This window comes from Camelus bactrianus, chromosome 32, assembly GCF_048773025.1.
Source record: "Camelus bactrianus isolate YW-2024 breed Bactrian camel chromosome 32, ASM4877302v1, whole genome shotgun sequence".
Taxonomy (NCBI): Eukaryota; Metazoa; Chordata; class Mammalia; order Artiodactyla; family Camelidae; genus Camelus; species Camelus bactrianus.
In genome coordinates this window covers 22,742,804-22,761,400 of record NC_133570.1, presented here as the reverse complement: position 1 = coordinate 22,761,400, position 18,597 = coordinate 22,742,804, and the positions used below count along the sequence as shown (strand labels likewise).

At 52.4% G+C, this 18,597-nt stretch overlaps 1 protein-coding gene across 2 annotated transcripts in view; it reads left to right on the top strand.

Annotated features, from left to right (window-relative positions):
* The first annotated feature begins 113 nt into the window (after nt 1-113).
* Nucleotides 114-18,597, top strand: part of UBE2L3 (ubiquitin conjugating enzyme E2 L3) — a 36,466-nt gene continuing 17,982 nt past the window's right edge. Inside the window, exons 1-3 of one of the 2 annotated variants that reach the window (XM_074356622.1) lie at nt 114-250; nt 6,200-6,335; nt 13,153-13,248. In XM_074356622.1, the coding sequence (XP_074212723.1) occupies nt 13,180-13,248 (69 nt within the window). In that variant the 5' untranslated portion in view covers nt 114-250; nt 6,200-6,335; nt 13,153-13,179. The remainder of the gene's footprint in view (nt 251-6,199; nt 6,336-13,152; nt 13,249-18,597) is intronic. The other variant, XM_074356621.1, reaches the window with a different exon arrangement.

Genomic DNA, 18,597 nt, shown 5'->3' with positions numbered 1-18,597 from the left:
GCCAGGCACTGTTTCCAAGCGCCACCGCACTGGACGCCCGTGAGGGCACGGCCTCCTCGCGCTGGCCCCGCTCTCCCGGCCTCCCGCGCCGCCGCCGGCGCACAGTAGGCGCTTCGCCAGGCGCCGCGCCGCCGCCCGCCCCTCCCCCGCTCCAGGAAGTGCGGGGGCTCCGGCGCCCGGCGGCCGCGATGCATTCTGGGCCAGCAGCAGCACCAGATCCAAGATGGCGGCCAGCAGGAGGCTGATGAAGGTAAAAGCCATTCTCCGGCGCCGGCGGGCGGGCGGGGGGCGGCGGCGGGCCAGGGCCCCGCGGCCGCCCGGGCCCCTCGGGCGCCGCCGCCGCCGCCGCCCCCCGCCCCGTGCGGCTCCGCCGCCACGGGCCTTGCGCGCTGAGGGAGCTAACGGGGCCGCCTAGGCCGCAGCCCCGACGGGAGCGCCAGGCCGCGCCGGCCCCCGGCCCCCGCCGGCCCCGTCCAGCCGCCCCGCCCGGTCCGCGGGCTCGCTCCGCGCGGTGGCGGCCCCCGGGCCGGGGCGGCGGCGACAGGCCCACCGGCGCCGGCGGGAGGCCCGAGCGCCGGAGCGCGGCCGGAGCGAGCCCGCGCCGCGGAGCCGCCCCGCCCTGGGCCGCAGCGCTCCGGGCTGGGAGCCGGCCGGGCGGGCCGCGCGGGGCGGGGGGCTCGCGGGGAGGCGGCCGCGGGGCCAAAGTTAGGCCGGTCTGTGGCAGGCGCTCTAGGTTGCGCCGGGTGCGAGCAGACTGTCGCCTGTGACTGCGGAGTCACACAGCGGCAAGTCCTGCCCCGGGAGGCGGGAGGGCGGGGGTCGGCCGGCCGCGGCGCGGGCCTCCTGCCCAGCTCCTTCCCTGCCCGCCCCTCGTCCTCCGCGCTCCTTCTCCTGATAGAGCAAAGTGCCACCGGCCTGGCCGGGCCGAGGGGGTTGGAGTCAAAACCGGCCAAAGTTTATAAAAATAACTTGGTACTTTGTATCTTGAATGCAGCAGGGTCCGTGTTGCTAATTGGCTCCTCGGGTGAGGAGCACGGATGCCACCCGAGCCTAGTTCTTTCTCGAGTGTGTTTGCCAGCGTCCCGCGGAGCCGAACTCGCCTAGGGTTGCGAGCCGGCTGCCCGGCCGAAGGTGCTGCCGGGCTGCACCGGCCGGAAATAAAAAGGGCCAAGGAGCTGGTTTCCTGAGGGGAGATAAAGGGCTGGGGTTCCTCCTGGGTAGAGCAGTGCTCCGTAGAACCAGACACTGAACTTGGAGTCACAGCCCCTGGGCCCTCCCTCCCTGGGAACGTTTCCTTTCTTTTGTTCGCTAAGGGCTGGAACGACATTGAACTACATAAAACTGGATTGGAAGTGGGCACAAAAGAACCGTCAGCAGACTCCAGACTTCTCTGTTGGTGACACCATCATTCACACAGTCATCTGGATAAGAGGACTGTTATTCGCTTATTTCCCTTCTCTGCTCCCCAAGTCATCCAGGAAGCCGTTCGGATTTTAATCGAAAGATACCTGGATGTACCTTCCTCTCTCATCTTCCTGAAATTTCTTGAATCTATACCTTCATCTCTCGGGTGCCTTCCAGAGTTCTCGCCTTCTCTGACTTGCCTTCACAGCCTCCACAGTTCTTTTTCTAAAGCAAATTTTAATCCATTCACTCTCCTATCAAATTCCTCTGTGCTTTTATTGTCCTCAGAAGTTAATCCTAACTTCTTGGCATGCCAGACCCTTAGGCTGCTTGAAAGTAATCTGTTCAGTCACACCTCCTGCTCCGTGGTTCCCTACCACCCTTACACCTAGTCACAGTAGCTTCCTTTTTCCTTAGCTTTTACTTTGTGCAGCTCTGTCCTTCACATTCTTTTTTTTTCCTAAACTTTTTTTTATTGAGTTATAGTTATTTTACAATGTGTCATGTCCTTCACATTCTTGATCGTGCTTAATCTTCCCTGTGAAGTAGACCTGTTATTCGCAGTTTGTAGGTGAGAAGGTGGAATGCAAGGCTTGCCCTAGTTTTCCAAGCTAGGGGAGAGTGTGCTATGATCGACTAGTTCTGACTGACTCCAAAGCCCCCTGCCCTCACTGCCCTTACCTGACCACGTGCCCTGAGGTCTCCTTTGCACCTGCTGTTTGTTCTACTTGAGAAAGGCTGCCTTCCCCTCGACTTCCCCCCTTGCAGGGAATTCCTGTGTTTAACTCCAAGGCCAGCTACTCTGTGAGGCCTCCCGTCCCCTCCCCCTTCAGAATGAGTTGTTTCCTCCTTTGTGTGACCACAGCACTTTCTTTACGTTTCTGTTTGAACACTTGTCACAATTGGATTTGTGTTAGACTTGTCTTTCCTACTGGGTTCCTAAAGGGCAGGGATCTTGACCTAATTCACCCTAGTATCCCTTAGTCTAGCCAAGCTGACCCAGTGTGGGGCTCCCAGGCTCGCAGGGGTCTGAGATGGGTGTTACTATGGTTTTTTAAATAATTTTTTTGTTTGTTTTAAAAGAATTGTAATTCAGAAAAAATATGTAACATTAACTGAGTACTTAAGCACTAGATCATTTGCTTAAGTTTTTTCCTATCTTTTTAATAACTCTTAAAGTTAGTGCATCATCATCTTTATTTTACAAATAAGAAGGGTGTGAGACTTAGGTTAAGAGTTTTACTTAAGGTGGAGCAGCAGCCCATGCCGGGGAGAGGTGACATGCTACATCTGCCTGGCTCCAAATCCCAAGTTCCTTGCTCCTTGTCACACTGCCTCCTTTCTCCTTCCAAAGATGCATGGAGGAGTATGTTGTTTCTTGAATTGTGGATGAAAGTTTTTCAGTTCAGTAGGAATGCTGGTTACAAGAGGCTGATCATTGGCTCTGAGAGTCAGGTTAGGTTATATTAAAAAAAAAAAATTATCCATGCAGGTTGATGGGTACATGGGGTGGATACTAGAAAAGATTTTCAATGATGAAAAGTAAACAGATGTTGACAGTGATGTTGAAAATTCTTAAAGAACTTTAGATTTCCTCAGAAACTATTTTCTGACTTACTTGGAATCAAAGATTTCTTTGTAACAATGGACTGTCTGCAGATAGTGTAAGATACATTATTAAAAGTGGAGTGATTTGCATATATCTGGATGAGAAGTTACTTTAGGCAAAGTGAGTATGATCAAGTCTTTAAAAAGCATTTACCAAAAGTATTAGCCTTTTTGAAAACCCTTTTTAGGAATTACAATGTTAACAAAACATTAACTACATTTTAATTTGCAAGCAGCTAATTCAGCATTGATGGCAACAACCAGATTGTAACCATTGCTTCAGTCAGGAGGGGAAATAGTTACAAAAGTGAAACCTGTAGGTGTGGCTGAGGGAAATTGGTTGCCGTCTGATCATTTCTTTATAGCGTCTGGATTGCATTCATCCCCTCTAAGGGCCTTCCAGCTGGGTGTCTTCCCAGAAGGGCTTTTCACAGTGGGGAAACCTGTGGGTTTAAATGAGGGGTGACTTTTTATTAGTTGTTATGGTACAACTATTGAGATAAGGAATTGAGATTTGTGGCAACCTTTTAATGCTGTTCAAGTAACATTTACTCAGAACTCCATACTCATGTACTTTCAGTCCATAGTCACCTGTGGGTGAGTAGGAGGGGTTTCCGAATGACAGTTCATTCCTTGGAATTCATCATACTAAGCAGTGAACTAGTTGCTGTTGAGCCCAGGTTTAGTATCTGTGGTTGGGTAATTAACACGGAGGAGTAGTGCGTGCAGGTGGTAGGTGTGTTATGTGTCGGGAGTTTTACAAATGGTGTCGTGCCAGTGTAAGCGTTCTCAATCCACTGGGTTTTGGGGAATCGAGGAAAGCAGTGCATTTTTTTACCCAAAATTCATGCATCCTAGGAAGTTGGGACTGTTTTAGCCTGCCTTAATGATGTTCTTTGTAAATGTTTCTCTATTAAGAGGTAATTGGGACAGGCCCTGGGAAAGAGTGTCCTTGTTATTGCAACATTGGGACCTTTTCTTGAGGTGTCCACCAGGACAGAAACATTTGTCTCAGGGTACTGGGACCTTTTTGCTCTTGTTACAACTCTGAGTTAAGAGACTGTTGATTTAGTGTTTTATTATGCCAGGTCATTTGAAACTATTCTCACTGTATTAGAAAGTATCACTAAATGCTCAGGGGCTGTTTCTATTTTCTTTGCTGCAGCAGTAAGTTAGGATTTAAAGCTTCGAGAACCAGGAAGACGTCCCTCCTGAACCTAAACTCTGTATCCACCAGCCTGGAGAGTTTCCTTTGAATGGCGCTTGGACCTGCAGGCCCCTGGGTCTAAACCCTGCCCATGCCCCTATTTCTGTCTTGCCTCCCTTAGTTAATGGACCACTTGTCTACTCCATAACCAAGGAAAAACCTGGGGGAGACTGCCATGCCCCCTCCCCCCATATCTAGCCACTTGCCAGATTCTGCTGAACTAGGCCTTTATCTCTGTTCTCTGCCTGTCTTTTTTCTGCATCCCCACCGCCGCTCCGGAGTTCGGGCCATCCCATTTGTGGCGGACACCTGCATCACATCACTCAGTGGTTTCTTTGTACTCCACACCAGTTAGCTTCCTCAGGCCCACGTGGTTCCCACCCAGCAGTGCGTCGAGGAGACGTGCACGTGCCGAGGCCCTGCGCTCAGAAACTGGAACCTAATTCAGGAAGGCAGGACTCTACTGAAAAAGTCACATCCCTTAGCATGCTCCTTCCCGGTCCGGTCTCGCCAGGCTTGTCTCCTCTGACTCACCCATGGAATCCGCTAGACACGCATGCTGTGCACACCCAGGTCTCTGATGGGCACCCAGTCTCACCTCCTCTCTGCACCAGGGCTGCTCCTTGTCCTTTAGACTCAGCTCAAGGGGCGCCTCTCCTGGGCACTGCCCTCAAGTCGCTTAGTGAGGAAGGAGAGGTCCTGGGCTGTCTGCGCGTGCTGGTTGATGGACAGAGAGCAGGCAGGTAGACCCTCTGTGGGGAGGAGGCGGCGGGGCTTGGCCTGGTCCTCCCTCCGCTGTGTGTGGGGTGCTGGGAGTTGGCCGGTGAGCTGGAGGCGCTCTCATCCTTCAGGATGGACGTGGGAACCCCCAGTGCACCCTCCTGCTTCTGACCTTGCGCCATCCCCTCCTTGGGTTTTAGCTAGGCCAGCCCCTGAGGTGCTTTCCAGAAGCACTGGGGGACTGGTCTGGTTTTACCCTTGATTGGCCTGCCCTGCGCTGGCCCTCCAGAGCTACGAGTCCTCCTTCCCTCTGCCCAGTCAGCGCCTGGCAGGGCTACCTCTCCGTGAAGGGGCGCCAGGGAGGGTGATGCTGATGGCTTTAGGGATAGCTGGCAGAGGGATGCTGTGCCTTTCAGGTGAGGGTTCAGCATAGCCCCGGGGGCAGCGTTCTGGAGGGGCTGCTTGCTTGTGAGGGCTTTGCTGGCATATGTCACTTGCCCTGCCTCATCCTGTCTGTCTTGAGCATTTCGATGAGCCTAGCCCTGCCCCCAGTAAAAAGGGGGCGAGAAGAGTCTTCCTATTTAGGGCAGAGCTCCTGAGAGGGAGAACACTGAATAGTGGTTAAAAGTTCAGGTTCCGGAGGTTGCATCCTGGGCCTGCCACGTCTTAGCTGAGTGAACCCAGGCAAGTTGCCTAACCTCTCTGTGCATTAATCACTTCACCTGTGTGAAGATTCAGTGAATTAATACACAGCAAGCACTTAGATGAGTGTTTGGCGTATACCAAGTGTGAGATCCCTGTGGATGTCACCGCTGGGAGGCAGAGAGCAGCTGGTGGGTCGGGAGGGTTTGGGTTTGGAGGCGGATGGGTGCTGGGGTGCAGAGGTGGGTTGGGGCCTGGTCTGGGCAGGCCTGCCCGGACATGACAGCCACTGGGCTGGCCCTCTCGCCCCAGCGCTCTCCTGCCTCTTGAAGTAACCTGTTCCTTAGGGTTAGAGAGAGGTTTACTGAGACAGCTGCGTGAGTATGTCTTTGTTTAAAGATGTTTACTTTTTCCAGCAAAATTGGAAAGCTCTTGAATTCAAAATTTGTTTCTGAGAATCTCACCATGCGTATTTTATCTTCCTGCCCTGAATGTGTGCGCACGGCAGTGGTGCTCACTGTGTCCCAAGAGGAGCCCGGGTACGGAGCTGGGAGGAGGGTGGGGTTTGAAGGAGCCCCTCGCAGCAATAATACTGCAGCCTTTTGTCTTCTCTTTCAGCCTTGAAGCAGAAGTTAAGGAAGGCTGCTTGTGGTGGCTGCCCCGCTCCTCCCGGCCCTCGCCCCAGTGTCTCGTGGTCCAGAGTGGCAGGGCCCCTGCCAAGGGGAGGAGGCCCAGGCTCAGCGACCACCCGCAGGTGGGGCGAGCCAGATTGCTCCTTGCCCGGTCTCCCTGCTCTCAGGGTGTTGCTCCTGCTTTCACGGGGCTGCTTTGGGTTTTTCAGGAGGGGCAGGGTGGAGAGTTGGCGATTTCATCTCGGGTTAGGTGATGTTTGGTGTTTAGTGCTGTTTTTAGTGGTTCCAGGTCTGTGTTGGTTGTAGTTTCTGGTACTTTGTTATCTTGTCAAGATTTTGCTTCTGCTTTTTACAAGCAGGTTTGGAAGAGGGGTGAAGTGCTGTTAGACAGCCCCAACTCTGGGGGGCACGTTTGCAGCCAAAGCAGTGACTGGCATCAAATCCAGTGCCTGTGATGGTGCTCCCTCCCTGAGAAGGGACGCTGCCCACACTGTCACAAGTGGGGGCAGCAGGCGCAGCTCACAAGTGGAACAGCCCCGGAGCCCTTCCTGGATAGTTTGTAGATGTCTCCTTCCCACCAGCGTACCAGTCGTCAGGAACCTGGGCTCAGGGAAGCGGACCTTACAAAAGGACCAGCACCTGCGTCCGCATCCTCTTCCTGGGGCACTGAACTCTGCAGGCCGTGGTGTAGGTCAGACTGCCATGCACACCATGTTCAGATGGAGACAGACACGCATCCCGGAGCCAGGCGGCCGGCCAGGAGCTGACTGTGGAGATGGCAGGAGGGCCCCACTACTCTGGAGTGGGTGGGCAGTGCAGTCCCTGAAGCCTGTGCCGAGAATTCTCCTAGGGTGACCTGGGGACTGGACCCCTGCCCTGGAACAGCATGCTGTGGTCAAGTTATCAGGGACCTGGGTTCAGATCTTGATCTCACCGTGGACTTGTCTGTGTCCTCGCCTTGAGCCTCTGTGTCCTGATTTCTCCAAAGGGCTGGGGGCCTACCACACTGAGTTAGGGTTGTAGCCAGGTGTAGTGGTCCAGTGTGACTTGGGGTGAGGTCACTGACATACCATTGGCTCCTGGGAGGGGGACGTGTGGGGCTGAGTAGTAACTGAAGTAGGAGAATCGTGTTCTGGGCTCTGTGTTTAGATTTACAGTGTGGTGAGTGGCATTAAAGTCATGATATGGTGTCATTGCCGCCAGCTGCTTTGTGCAAACTTGCAAAGTGCATTTCTGTCACAGTTCGTCACTTTGATACAGTCACACGAGCAGGAAGTGGCTCTTTCAAATCACTAATGTCCTACCAGTTGTGTAACTGGTGTTTGAGTGATTCTGTACTTTCCCTCAGACTTTGGGCTCCATCTGCCAGGTTTCGTTTTGCCCAAGCAGGAGGAGCCTAGACCCTGACTGCTGGGCTGTGCTGGCCCAGGCAAAGACTGTGCACTTCTGCCCTTGCAGTCTTGAGAAGTGCTGTTCGAAGCCTGCCACATCCTCCACAGGTCCTAGTGGAGACTGGAGGCCCTGCCCGGGTCCGGGTCCGGGTCCTGGTCCTGGTCAATGGGAGCCTGCCCTGCCCTGATGCACTGCTCCACGTGGCTGAGGTCTTCACGGAGAGCAGTTGGCTTGGCTCTCGTCCTGGCCTCGCCCTGTGCCCGGTCGGTCTATGACTTGGGCTTCTCCCAGCCTCTTTTCAGCCTTACATCTGTGAAGTAAAGCTGACCTGCCTGATGTGCCCTCCTCGGGATGCGAGGCTCCAGTCAGGTCCCCCGTGAGTGTGGAGCATTGTTTCTCACCCCGCCTCCCCCCACCCAAGGTCTGGCCTCTGCTCTTGGTCTTGCAGAAAGGCACGCCCCTTCCCTGGCATCCCTCCTTTTGGTTCTTTGCTGGGATTCTGACAATGACGATGCCCTCCAGAGGGGAGTGTGATATGCCCCTGGCAAGCCCCCTTCTTGTGTTTCTTTTCGTTTTCTCTTTTATTTGAGATATAAAGGTTCAGATATTTCTGAAAGCTTTGTGCTAACAACCGTAAACATATTCATTTCTCGCTGAGGACCCCGTGAGTTCTGGTCATAGGGTGTAAACGCCATGGCCGTGTCATATCTGTGGAAAACACTGGTGCCCTGGCACCCCTAGGTTTTAAGAAACGTGGTGATACAATTATGGAAGGGGCTGAAACCAACATTGTTGAGTACCTGCTAGGGGTGCCAGCTGTTAGGCCCTCTACAGGGTACCTTGTAAGGCTCAGCAGGGCCCTGTGAAGTAGGTTTTCTACCATTTTCAGGTAAGATGGAGACTTGGAGCTTCAGGTGTGAAGAGTGGGGCTAGAGTTGAGCCCAGGCCTGTCTGACTCCAGAAGCCTCTGCTCTTTCTAGTCCACTGATGATTTGCTGAAACAACCGCATGCCAAAATATATTTCTACAGATAATGTATAAAATAAATGTTGAAGAGAATGGTTGGGGATTGGAGTATTCTGCTTTTATTGCCCATAGGATGCTTCAGAATAGACAGCAGTAAAATAAACAAGATAAGTCACAGAAAGCACTCACTTTTCAAGAAAAAGTTCTATGTTTCTGTTAGTGTGGACTTGTGATCCGAGGGGTTCCTTGCACTATTTCTGTGTGCCTGGCTCAGTGGGAGACCTTCGCTCTGTCAGGAGCTTATCTCCAGCCACGGAAGTGACGCTGAACTAGTCAGGGCCTCAGTGTCTTCCTCAAGGAGGATCAGGCTGGCTGAGCCTCATGGCTCTCAAGCAGGAGTGCCCCCTCCATCACCTGGGACCCCGCTCAGGTGCCCCTCGCCATCTGGACATTCTCTGTTCAGGGTCTGGGGTGGGCCTAGGCAGGAGTCAGTCCCTCTGGGCCAGGGCCCACACCCTGGTTGAGTCCCCAAAGTTAGTACCACCTATGCCAGCCTCCGGTTCCTCTGCTTTCCTAAGCCTTTCTGTGTCCACGTGTGACTCCCCGCTCCCAGTGGATGTGGATGCCTGCCCATTCTCCCTGCCTTCTCTTCTCCTCTCCTTCAGGGCTCTGTCACCGCCTCTCTCCCCGAAGCCCTTGCCCTCTGCTGCTGGCCCTGCAGGTCCCTGGAGCAGCTCTGCTGCCCTCACCTGGCCGTGACAGCCTGGGAGACAGCATTCAGCTTTACTTTCCCTAGTTCTTTAGGGGCATGATATGCCTTTTTCCATTTAGTGAGTAGGAAATTACAGGGTGATACACACTGTACCAGCACCCCCTCCCTTGACACTTGCCATCCGCAGCATTGATTCAACACAAGGCAGCGTGACTTGGACAGCAGGCGTTTCCTCTGTACGTCCGGCTGGGTTTCCTCAAGGGGACATGGGCTCTAGCTAATAGGAGTCATGGCTCCTGGGAGGCCTCAGGCAAGCCGTGTGCGAAGGTTACCCAGGGGGACTGTGGACCGTGGATTTCAAGGGCCCATCATAGACTTCAGCAAGAGAAAAGAGAGACTTTATTAAATTCTTTTCCCAAACTTGGATGTGTCTACTCTGTTGTGTGATGGAGAGCCCGGTGTGCATAACTGCGTCCTGCGCCTGGGCTCCTCTCAGGGGCCAGCAAGTCTCCTTCAGGGGACTATCCCTTGGCCGGTGCCCACGGAGCTGCCAGGCAGCAGTCCACTTCTGCCCCGCACCAGCTGTGGCCTGGAGCGGGCAGCGGGCTGGGCAGTGCACTGGCACCCAGGCTCCCACCACCTGCGCGGTCTACCCCTTGGCTCTGCTCTCCCTGGCTCTTCCCTGGGTTAGTCAGCGTTGTGCCGTCCAACCGAAGCTGCTGACCTGATGGCCCCTTGCTCTGAGCAGGGCTGGAACGGGCCATGGTGGGACGTATTCGGTAAGCCCCTGTTGTCTTAGCTTTGGTCTTTCTGTCTCTGTTCTGGAGCTGGGCCCCTCGGACAGCTTTCCTCTGTTGAGTCCTCCATCACCCTTCAGAGACACTTGCCATCCACTCAGAGTTGGCGCTACTTCCTTGACATTCCTTCCCCGTTCTTCATCCCCAGTTGTGGGGTGCAGTTTCGCTGGAGGGTTTGCCAGGCCTTTAGGTGAACCTGTCTCTTCTCTGAATGACTTGAATCTGTCTTCTTCAGCTTGTTCTCAGTGGAGGCGTGATTGGCATTTTGGGCTGAACAGTTCTTGTCTGCAGGACTGTCTTGTGCAACGCGGGACTTTCAGCATCCTGGCTCCCGAGAGTGGTTCTCAGCACTGGGGCTGTAGAGGACATTGGGAAGTCGGGTGGGGTGGTGTCACAAGGCCTGGCATCTAATGGGCAGGGCTCTGCTCGCTCAAGTCCACAGTCCTGCTGGATGCCTTGTTGAGAAACTCCCGGGGGCTGCCCAGCATTCCCTGGAGATTATAGGGCTGGCTGGCTTTGTTTGTTTGTCTTGGTTCCTCTCACTTCTGCCTTATCCCCACTTCCTGTTGGTTAGAATTATGCAAAGGAGCTTGTCTCTCTGTCTTTGGTGAGCTTAACTTGACAGCAAGATGAGTTGAGTCTCCTGTTTCCAGAGCCTCCCTGCTGTCCCATTGTCAGTGTCGCCTGTGGGTTTGTGGCGTCCTCCCACCATGTAGCTCCCACATTTGCTCATGTGTCTCTCGATGTCAGAGCTGACCGGTGCCCTCCCTCCCTCCCCGCAGCCTGCAGGCCCACTTGGTCCTCCCTTGAAGTTTCTTGAGCAAGTTTCAATTTTTCACAGCCATCCTACAGCTGAGTCCCATCTTGCTATATTTTTGTAATTTCTTTTGGAATGTATCTTCTTGTGTTTATTATCCACACCTCATATTGTTAGCTTGTGGATTTCTGAAGCCATAAGGTATATTTATAGGTTATTTTGAAGTTTATTTCATTCCATGAATACTGAATCTATTCTCCTCTGTTTCTTCTTTTGACTGTCTAATTTCAAAATTCTGTCTGGAATTTTTTTTTCCTGTCTGTGCTTGGTTTAAAACATTTCTCATAGCTTGGTAGGACTCAGCCCTTGGGGGCATGGTGTCTTCTGTTTCTAGCCCAGAATCTTAAGAGCCAAGGACCAGAAGATCAAAACATATGGGGAACCCTTTTCATCCTAGAGCCTTTTCCCTCTGCAAGTCCCAGTTTCCCATCTGCTTACTAACCCTGTCACTAAGCAAGTGTTTGAGCTTGACGTGGGCTGCCGGGATTCCTGATCCCTGCCCTCACACCTGCTTCTCAATGCTTACGTCCTGTTTGGTGAGTGGGCTGGAGTGGGCGTGTGGGCATGCGAGTTATTTCTCCCCCTTCCTGAGTCTGCCTGGGCTTCATAACCCACAGACCAGCCTCCCTGGTGAGTCCTAGACATTAGTAGGAGGGCCAGTTGCCTGCCAGCAAGTTCCCTGCTTTCCCTCCTGCAGGCTCAGAAAGATGGGCCGGGCCACCCCTTCCCCCACTGCAGGGGTCACAACTGTGGCCGCTGGCATCTTCCTCATGGAAGCTGAGCATTGCTTAGAAATGGAACTCATCATCTTGCTGTGTAGCTTGTTAAAATACCCCATTTCAGACTCCACCCCACACCCGCTGGACCAGAATTTCTGGGCCTGGGACAGAGGCTGATGGTTGTGTTGGGCTGCCGGGGCCGACAAGCAGCAGTGCTCTGTGGGAAGAAACTCAGCCAGTTCTCTGCCCGCGTGTCCCAGCTGCCTGTTCTGCATATTCGTTTCACACATGTCCTTCTCAGCTTCTCTCTGCCAGGCGCACTGCGCATCCTTCAACTTAGAACACGTGACACTTGGCTCAGTCCCCCTTTCTTGGGACTCGTCCCTTTCCGTACCTTTGTGTGCCCGGGGTGCCTTGTACACGGGCTGTGTGATGGAATTGTGGGTTGCAGAGGACGCAGGGCTGAATCAGAGCCGTGGCACCGAACTGGGAGGGGCTTCCCAGTTCCAGCAAGGTGCGTGGGCTGGACCAGCGGGGAGGAAATCAGGGCAGTGAGGGCGCAGTCCTGCCGGCCCAGTGGAGGAGGCCGGGCTCAGCAGGTGGTGCTCTGGGGTTGCAGAAAAGAGGCACCCAAGAGAGGTGGAGGAGGCTGTTGTGTCCTGGAGGAGAGGCTGGGTGGGGGCATAGTGGGGGGCATCTCACCCAGGGTTGAGGACGGAGGGACTTTGGGGATGCGGGCGGGCAGGTGCACAGTGGGTGGCTGGGGCTGAAACGCCTTGTTGGGGAAGCAGTGAGAAGTGTCGGGCTAGGGCACAGTTGAAAAACAAGTGACAGTTCTAGACAGAAGACTGGGCAGGGCCCCAGTGGAGCCAAGCTGGTCGTGCTTTCTGCATGAAATAGCCTCTGCTGTGTTGACTGTTTGTTTGGTGATAACCCTCATGTGTGCGAGGGTTGTATTGCTTACAACTCGGTTTCCCCGCCTTGTCTACAACTCTGAGTCTCAGTGCCCTTCTTTTGCAGCCAAGGGAACCAGGGCTCAGTGAAGGTTTCCTGTCCCCATGTCCCCCCATTCCCAGCCTGCAGTCGTGCTCCTGGTCGGGCGCTGGGCTGAGATACCAGCCTTCTGAAACAGCATCCCCAGCAATGGTGGACAACTCTGGGCGTGTTTGCTCCTTGTCCCCCATTTTCTTCATCTTTACACGTGATCTGTCCAAGCTTCCCAGATGTGGGCCGGAAGGCGTTGGGGCCCCCGCCCACTTCTGTGCCCCGCGGCAGGGAGATGGCCCATAGAGGAGGCGGTGCGTCCTCGGAGTTCTGTGGGTTCATTGAGGTGGGGCCTTGTCCTGGTCGGGGGTATGGGTCGAGGGGACCACCGTGGCTCCGGGCCTCTCAGCCGGGTGGAGGCTGTCTGGCCACACTCTGGAGTGCTCTCGGTGGAGCTGTCAGCACTTGATTTAATTTGAGGGAGTCAGGAGGGGTCTTGACATGTGGTGCTTTCCCCTATTTGACACCCCTTTATGCTTTGTCAATCAACAGGAGCTTGAAGAAATCCGCAAATGTGGGATGAAAAACTTCCGTAACATCCAGGTTGATGAAGCTAATTTATTGACTTGGCAAGGGCTTATTGTTCCTGTGAGTATTGAACACCTCCACTTCTTACCAGATTGTTCTTTAAGGTGATGTGTGTGCTGCGGGGCTCCTTTGCTCCCAAGGAGGCTCTAAGCATAGGCAGCCAGCCGGTGCGCAGAAGGGCAGGGCTGCAGCCTCAGGTTCCGGAGGAGGCCCCATCTGCACTCTGATCTCATAACCTTCTAGGGGGGGTCCCAAGCTTTCCAGGTCTGTGGTTACTGGCCCAGAAAGGAGTATGTGTCCAACTCCTGCTCTTCCCGGCATCTCTCTGCCTGGCCCAGTTTGTCCAGACAGGGCCGCCTTCCCCGACCTCTCCTGGAAGGTGGCGGGCTTTCCCATCTGCATCTTCTCTTTGCTTTCCTGCCTGGTTTTGTATCTCTGTCTCTCACCCTCTGGACACCCATGTTCCGGGTTTTCCTCCTGGTGCCCTCCAGTCTGTGCCTCCCGCCTGTCTCAGATCCCTTTGCCCAGTGGCCCACCTGTTCCCCCCCCCCCCAGTATCTTCCTGGGGCTTCTGCCTCCAGTGTCTGCCCTTCACATCCAGTGCCTTGTCTGCCGCCTCCCTTTGGCTGGGCCGGCCTCCTCCCACAGCGGCTTTCCTGTGTGGCCTTGCTGCCCTTTTGGTTGGGTGTCTGCTCTGTCTCCAACCTTTCGTCTCCTCACCCCTCAAAAGGCTGGTCCTGCACCGACTCCAGGTACCATTCCAGTTTCTCCCACCCTGCTGAAACCGCTTCCTGGCAAGCACATGGCCCAAGTTCCCACGTTTCTGGCTCAGCAGCCCTTGGGCACAGGGTCCCGCCCTGGTCCAGTCCAGTTGCCAGGATGTCCCCCTCGCTCCTGCCCTGCCGCTTCCTCTGAATCAGACACGGGTCTTGTTCAGCCTCTTGCCTGCCTCTCACTCTGTTTTGTCTCTTGTGGACCCTGCTGCTTCCATGAGGTCACAAGGTCTCTGCCGTATGTGGAGGGGTTAGCTTGGCCTCCCATCCCCGGAGCCCCACCACCTGTCCTGGAGGCCAGGTGCCTTCCAATCTCCCCGGCTCACGACCAGCACCCCTTCCTCCCTGCTCTTCCCATCCACCACCTCCTCTCCTCCCCTGAGCCTCTGGCAGCCCTGCGCCTGCCTCGCCCCCGCCTGGCCTGAAATCTTCCACGCAGACTGCTCACTTTGCTAACACTGAGCGTGGAGCTGACTGCAGATGCTTTCTTCTTGACGCTGGTTGTAAGTCATGCCTTTTTTAAAAGTCCCTGGAACTTGAACAGCAAATACTGGATTTGTAGTTTATTTTTATAATCATTGGCATAACTAAGGAAGGGTCTGCTGTATAGTGCTTCAGTACACACTGAAAATTTTACACCTGGGAGCATCCAGGCTGGTTTTGACCCAGCCCTTGCCCACTATAGGGACCTATTAGGTACTGAGTGGAAGGACAGCCAAGACAATCTGACCACTGGTGCTTTTTCTGGCCCCTTTTTGTTTCCTACTGATAAAATGAGTGAACACTTAGCTGTGGGTCTTTTGAAAAATGCTAAGAATAAAAGGGACGGTTTTAAGTGGTCAGGCTTGGGCAGTCTAACCCGGGAGCCCAGTGGCCCGAGAGACTGCGGCTGGCTCTGAAGGTGGGTGGCTGTCTGGCAGGCCTCCCTTCTGTGTCGTGCTGGCAGAGCCTGTGGAACAGGCTACGACTCCTTAAGCCCAAGGTGGAGACTGGCTGGTAGAATCCCAGGGTGCCTGGGCTGAGACTCTGGAGAGTGTTGAGGCCAAGCCCTGCTTTCCCCTGGGGACACTGTGCCCAGAGAGCAGGCCACAGCCAGGGCTGCTCTCACCCCTGCTAGGCCACCTCTGCCTCTTCCTCTCTCTCTCCCTTCCTCTAGTCACTGCCCAAGGCCCCTGGGTTGGAGTGAGGAGAGTTTCAAGGAAGCAGTTGTCAACCAATCTGTCCAGGGCCTCTGCTAGTACCCCACACCTGGGCCTCAAGTCTTCCCGCACCGCAGGGTCTGGGTCAGCACCGGGGTCTTCTGCCCAGACTCACGTGGGGTCCGTCCCACTGGATGAAAGCAGGGCCGGACTGATAAAGACCAGGCCCTGCAGAAGTGTGCCTTGACAACAAGGTGCTGAAGGTGCTGGTCCTGGGGGAGCCGGAGCCCACCAGGTGGGGGTCGGGGAGCTGAAGAGGTACTTGTAGAGGCCCTTCATCCTTACCAGGGCAGTTCAGGTGCAGTCCCTGTGAACTCTTGTTTTTACATAAAATTTTTTCATTTGAAATTCAGATGTTGTGGGGAGGGTATAGCTTAGTGATGGAGTGCATGCTTAGCATACCTAGGTCTGGGTTCAATCCCCAGTACCTCTGTTAAAAAAGAAAAAAGGACAATAACGTAATATAAAAAATAAAAGTAAAATTCATCTGTAAAGTCGAAGGAAGAAAAAAACCCCGTAATCCCATTATGAAGAAGTTCAATTCATAGTTTTTGGCAGCAGCCCCTCAGGAACAGGTGGTGAACATTCTTAGGCTGCTCACCCCGTGAGGGTGTCCCCCTCAACCTGGTGTGCCCCCCTGCCTCTGTGCTTGCCGTCCTTAATGGGATCATTTCATAACTGTTGTACTCTCATCATTATTCAGTCATTGCCTTGAAACTCTGCATGAACATAAGTTTTAATAACTGTATGATATGCTATATAGTATTTATGTGATCATTTTGTTTAATTATTCCTTTCTTGTTAGCTTTATAAATTAAAATAATTTGTCTGTGAACATCTTTATGTGTAAAACTTAGTGTGCGTCTTTTTTTTTAATTTTATTTTTAAAAACATTTTAATTTTATTTATTTTTTCGTGTTGAGGGGGATAATCAGGTTTATCTGTTTGTTTATTTTTCAAGTTGAAGGACTGAGGAGTGAACCCAGGACCTCATGCGTGCTCAGCAGCACTCTGCCCCTAAGCTACACCCTCCCTCCCTATTTTTATTTTTGAAGTATAGTTGATGTACAATATTATATGAGTTATAAGTGTACAATGTCGTCATCTTTGTTTATTTTAGATTCTGATCTTAAGGGATAGAATTCTGTATTATATATTCCTTTAGGGTCAGCTTTCCAGAAAGGTTGTGCCAACGTACACTCCTCCAGGCACCATCTGCACAAGCGCCCACATGTGTCCTAGGCTGTCGTGGAGGTTGCTGAGCATTTTTAACGGGGCACATACTTCAGTGCCCAGGCCGTGGGGTCTAACTGCCCAAGGGGAGAACCCCAGCCCTTCCTCGACTGGTGTGGTGATCCCCAGTATCCTCACCTCTCAGAGGAATGCTTCCCCTCTGGCTGTCTTAAAAGTTCAATAAGTGTGGAGGAGGGGGAGGGAGAGAGAAAGAGAGGGAGGGAGGGAGGGAGGGGGGAGTGAAGGGGAGAGAGAGAGAGAGAAATGCTTAGCTTCACTCAGGGGCTTGCTGGAACACTGTTTGCTAACATGTAACAGAGAGTCTGTGAAACATGTGGGAAAAATCATTGTTGCCATTTTGATAGGTGCATCAGGTCTCAGTTTGACCGGTGTCTTTGTCCCATTTGGGCTGCAGTATAACAAGGTACTAAATAGGTTAACGTATAAGCAACAGAAACTTATTTCTCACAGTTGTGGTGGCTAGAGATCTGAGATCAGGGTGCCAGTTGGGTGAGGGCCCCCTTCTCACGGGTCACAGACCGTTTCCCTGTATCCACATGCGGCAGAAGGGGCACTAATCCCTTTCCTGAGGGCTCTGCCCTAATGGTCTGTTCCCCCAAAGGCCCCATCTCCCAATATCATTACCCTGGGGGTTAGGAATTTTGTGTGGAACACAAGCATTCAGACCATATCAACTTGCATGTGAAACTTTTTATATTACAGTTGAAGGTTTTTTCACTTTTTGCCTGTTTATATCTCCACAGTCTATTATCTGTTAGGGTTCTAGTGTGTTTCTTTGTTGAATTGTAGGATTTCTTTGTATTAAATAATCCTTAATGTCTGGGACAAATTTTTTCAGCTTACTGTTTTCTTTTAAATTTTGTTTATTCAAAAATTCCTAAAGTTTCTCTTTTTGAAAATTAAAAAGTTTTTTGCTTCATTAAATTTTTTATTATGGTAAAATATATATTACATAAAATTTGCCATTTTAGTCATTTTTAAACATACAATTCAGTGACATTAATTACATTCAAAATGTTTTGCAGCCATCATCACAATGTATTTCCAAAATTTTTTGTCACTCAAACAGAAACTCCATAGCCATTAAGTAGTACCTCCCCACTCCCCTGCACCAGCCCCTGGTGCTCCCTCAGCCCCTCTCTGGGTCAATGAATTTGCTGGCTATAGACATTTCACATACATGAGTCATATAAAATGTGTCCTTTTTTATCTGGCTTATTTCACTTAGCATAATGTTTCTGCAGTTCCGCTGCATTGTACCACGTATCAGCACGTCGGTTTTATGGGTGAAGAATATCCTGTTACACATGTGTACCACATGTTGTTATTCCGTCATCTGTTGATGGACGCCAGGGTTGCTTTCCCCTTTGGCTGTTGCGGGACACGCTGCTGTGAGCGTTGGTGTGTAGGAGTCTGACTGAGTCCCTGTTCTTAGCTCCTCTGGGTGCATGTGTAGAAGTGTGTGTGTGTGTGTGTTGTACATATGTGCTCCTCAGGGAGCTGCTGCACTGATTCCCACAGTGGCTGCACTGTCTTGCATCCCCACCAGCAGGGTCCCAATTTTTCCACATCCTTAACCAACAATTATTTAATTTTTTTTAAGTTATAACCATTCTAGTAGATGTGAACTAATATTGTGGTTTTGATTTTCATTTTCCTCATGATTAAGGATGTTGAGCATCTTTCCACGTGCTTGTTGGCCATTTGCATATCTTTGGAGAAATATCCAAAGTTCTTTTGCCCTTTTTTTAAGACTTTTTTTTTTTTTTTTAGAACAGTTTCAGGTTTACAGCAAAATTAAGAGGAGGGTGCGGATATTTCCCATCTTCCCCCCACCCCCATAGTCTCCTCCATTATCAGCATCCCCCACCAGAGTGGGGCATTTGTTACAATTGTTGAACCTATGTTTCCGCACCGTAATCACCTAAAGGGCACAGTTAAATCAGGGTTCAGTCTTAGTGTTGTACATTCTTTGAGTCTCGACAAATGTATGAATGTGTAATGATGTGTACACACCATTATAGTGTCATATGGAGTATTTTCACTGCCTTAAAATCCTCTGTGCTCTGCCTATTCATTCAGTCCTGCCTGCCTGCCCCCTCCCCCTCCCCACCCCTACCTCCACCCCTCCTGGCAACTACTAATTTTTTTTTTTTTTTTTACTGTCTTCATAGTTTGGCCAT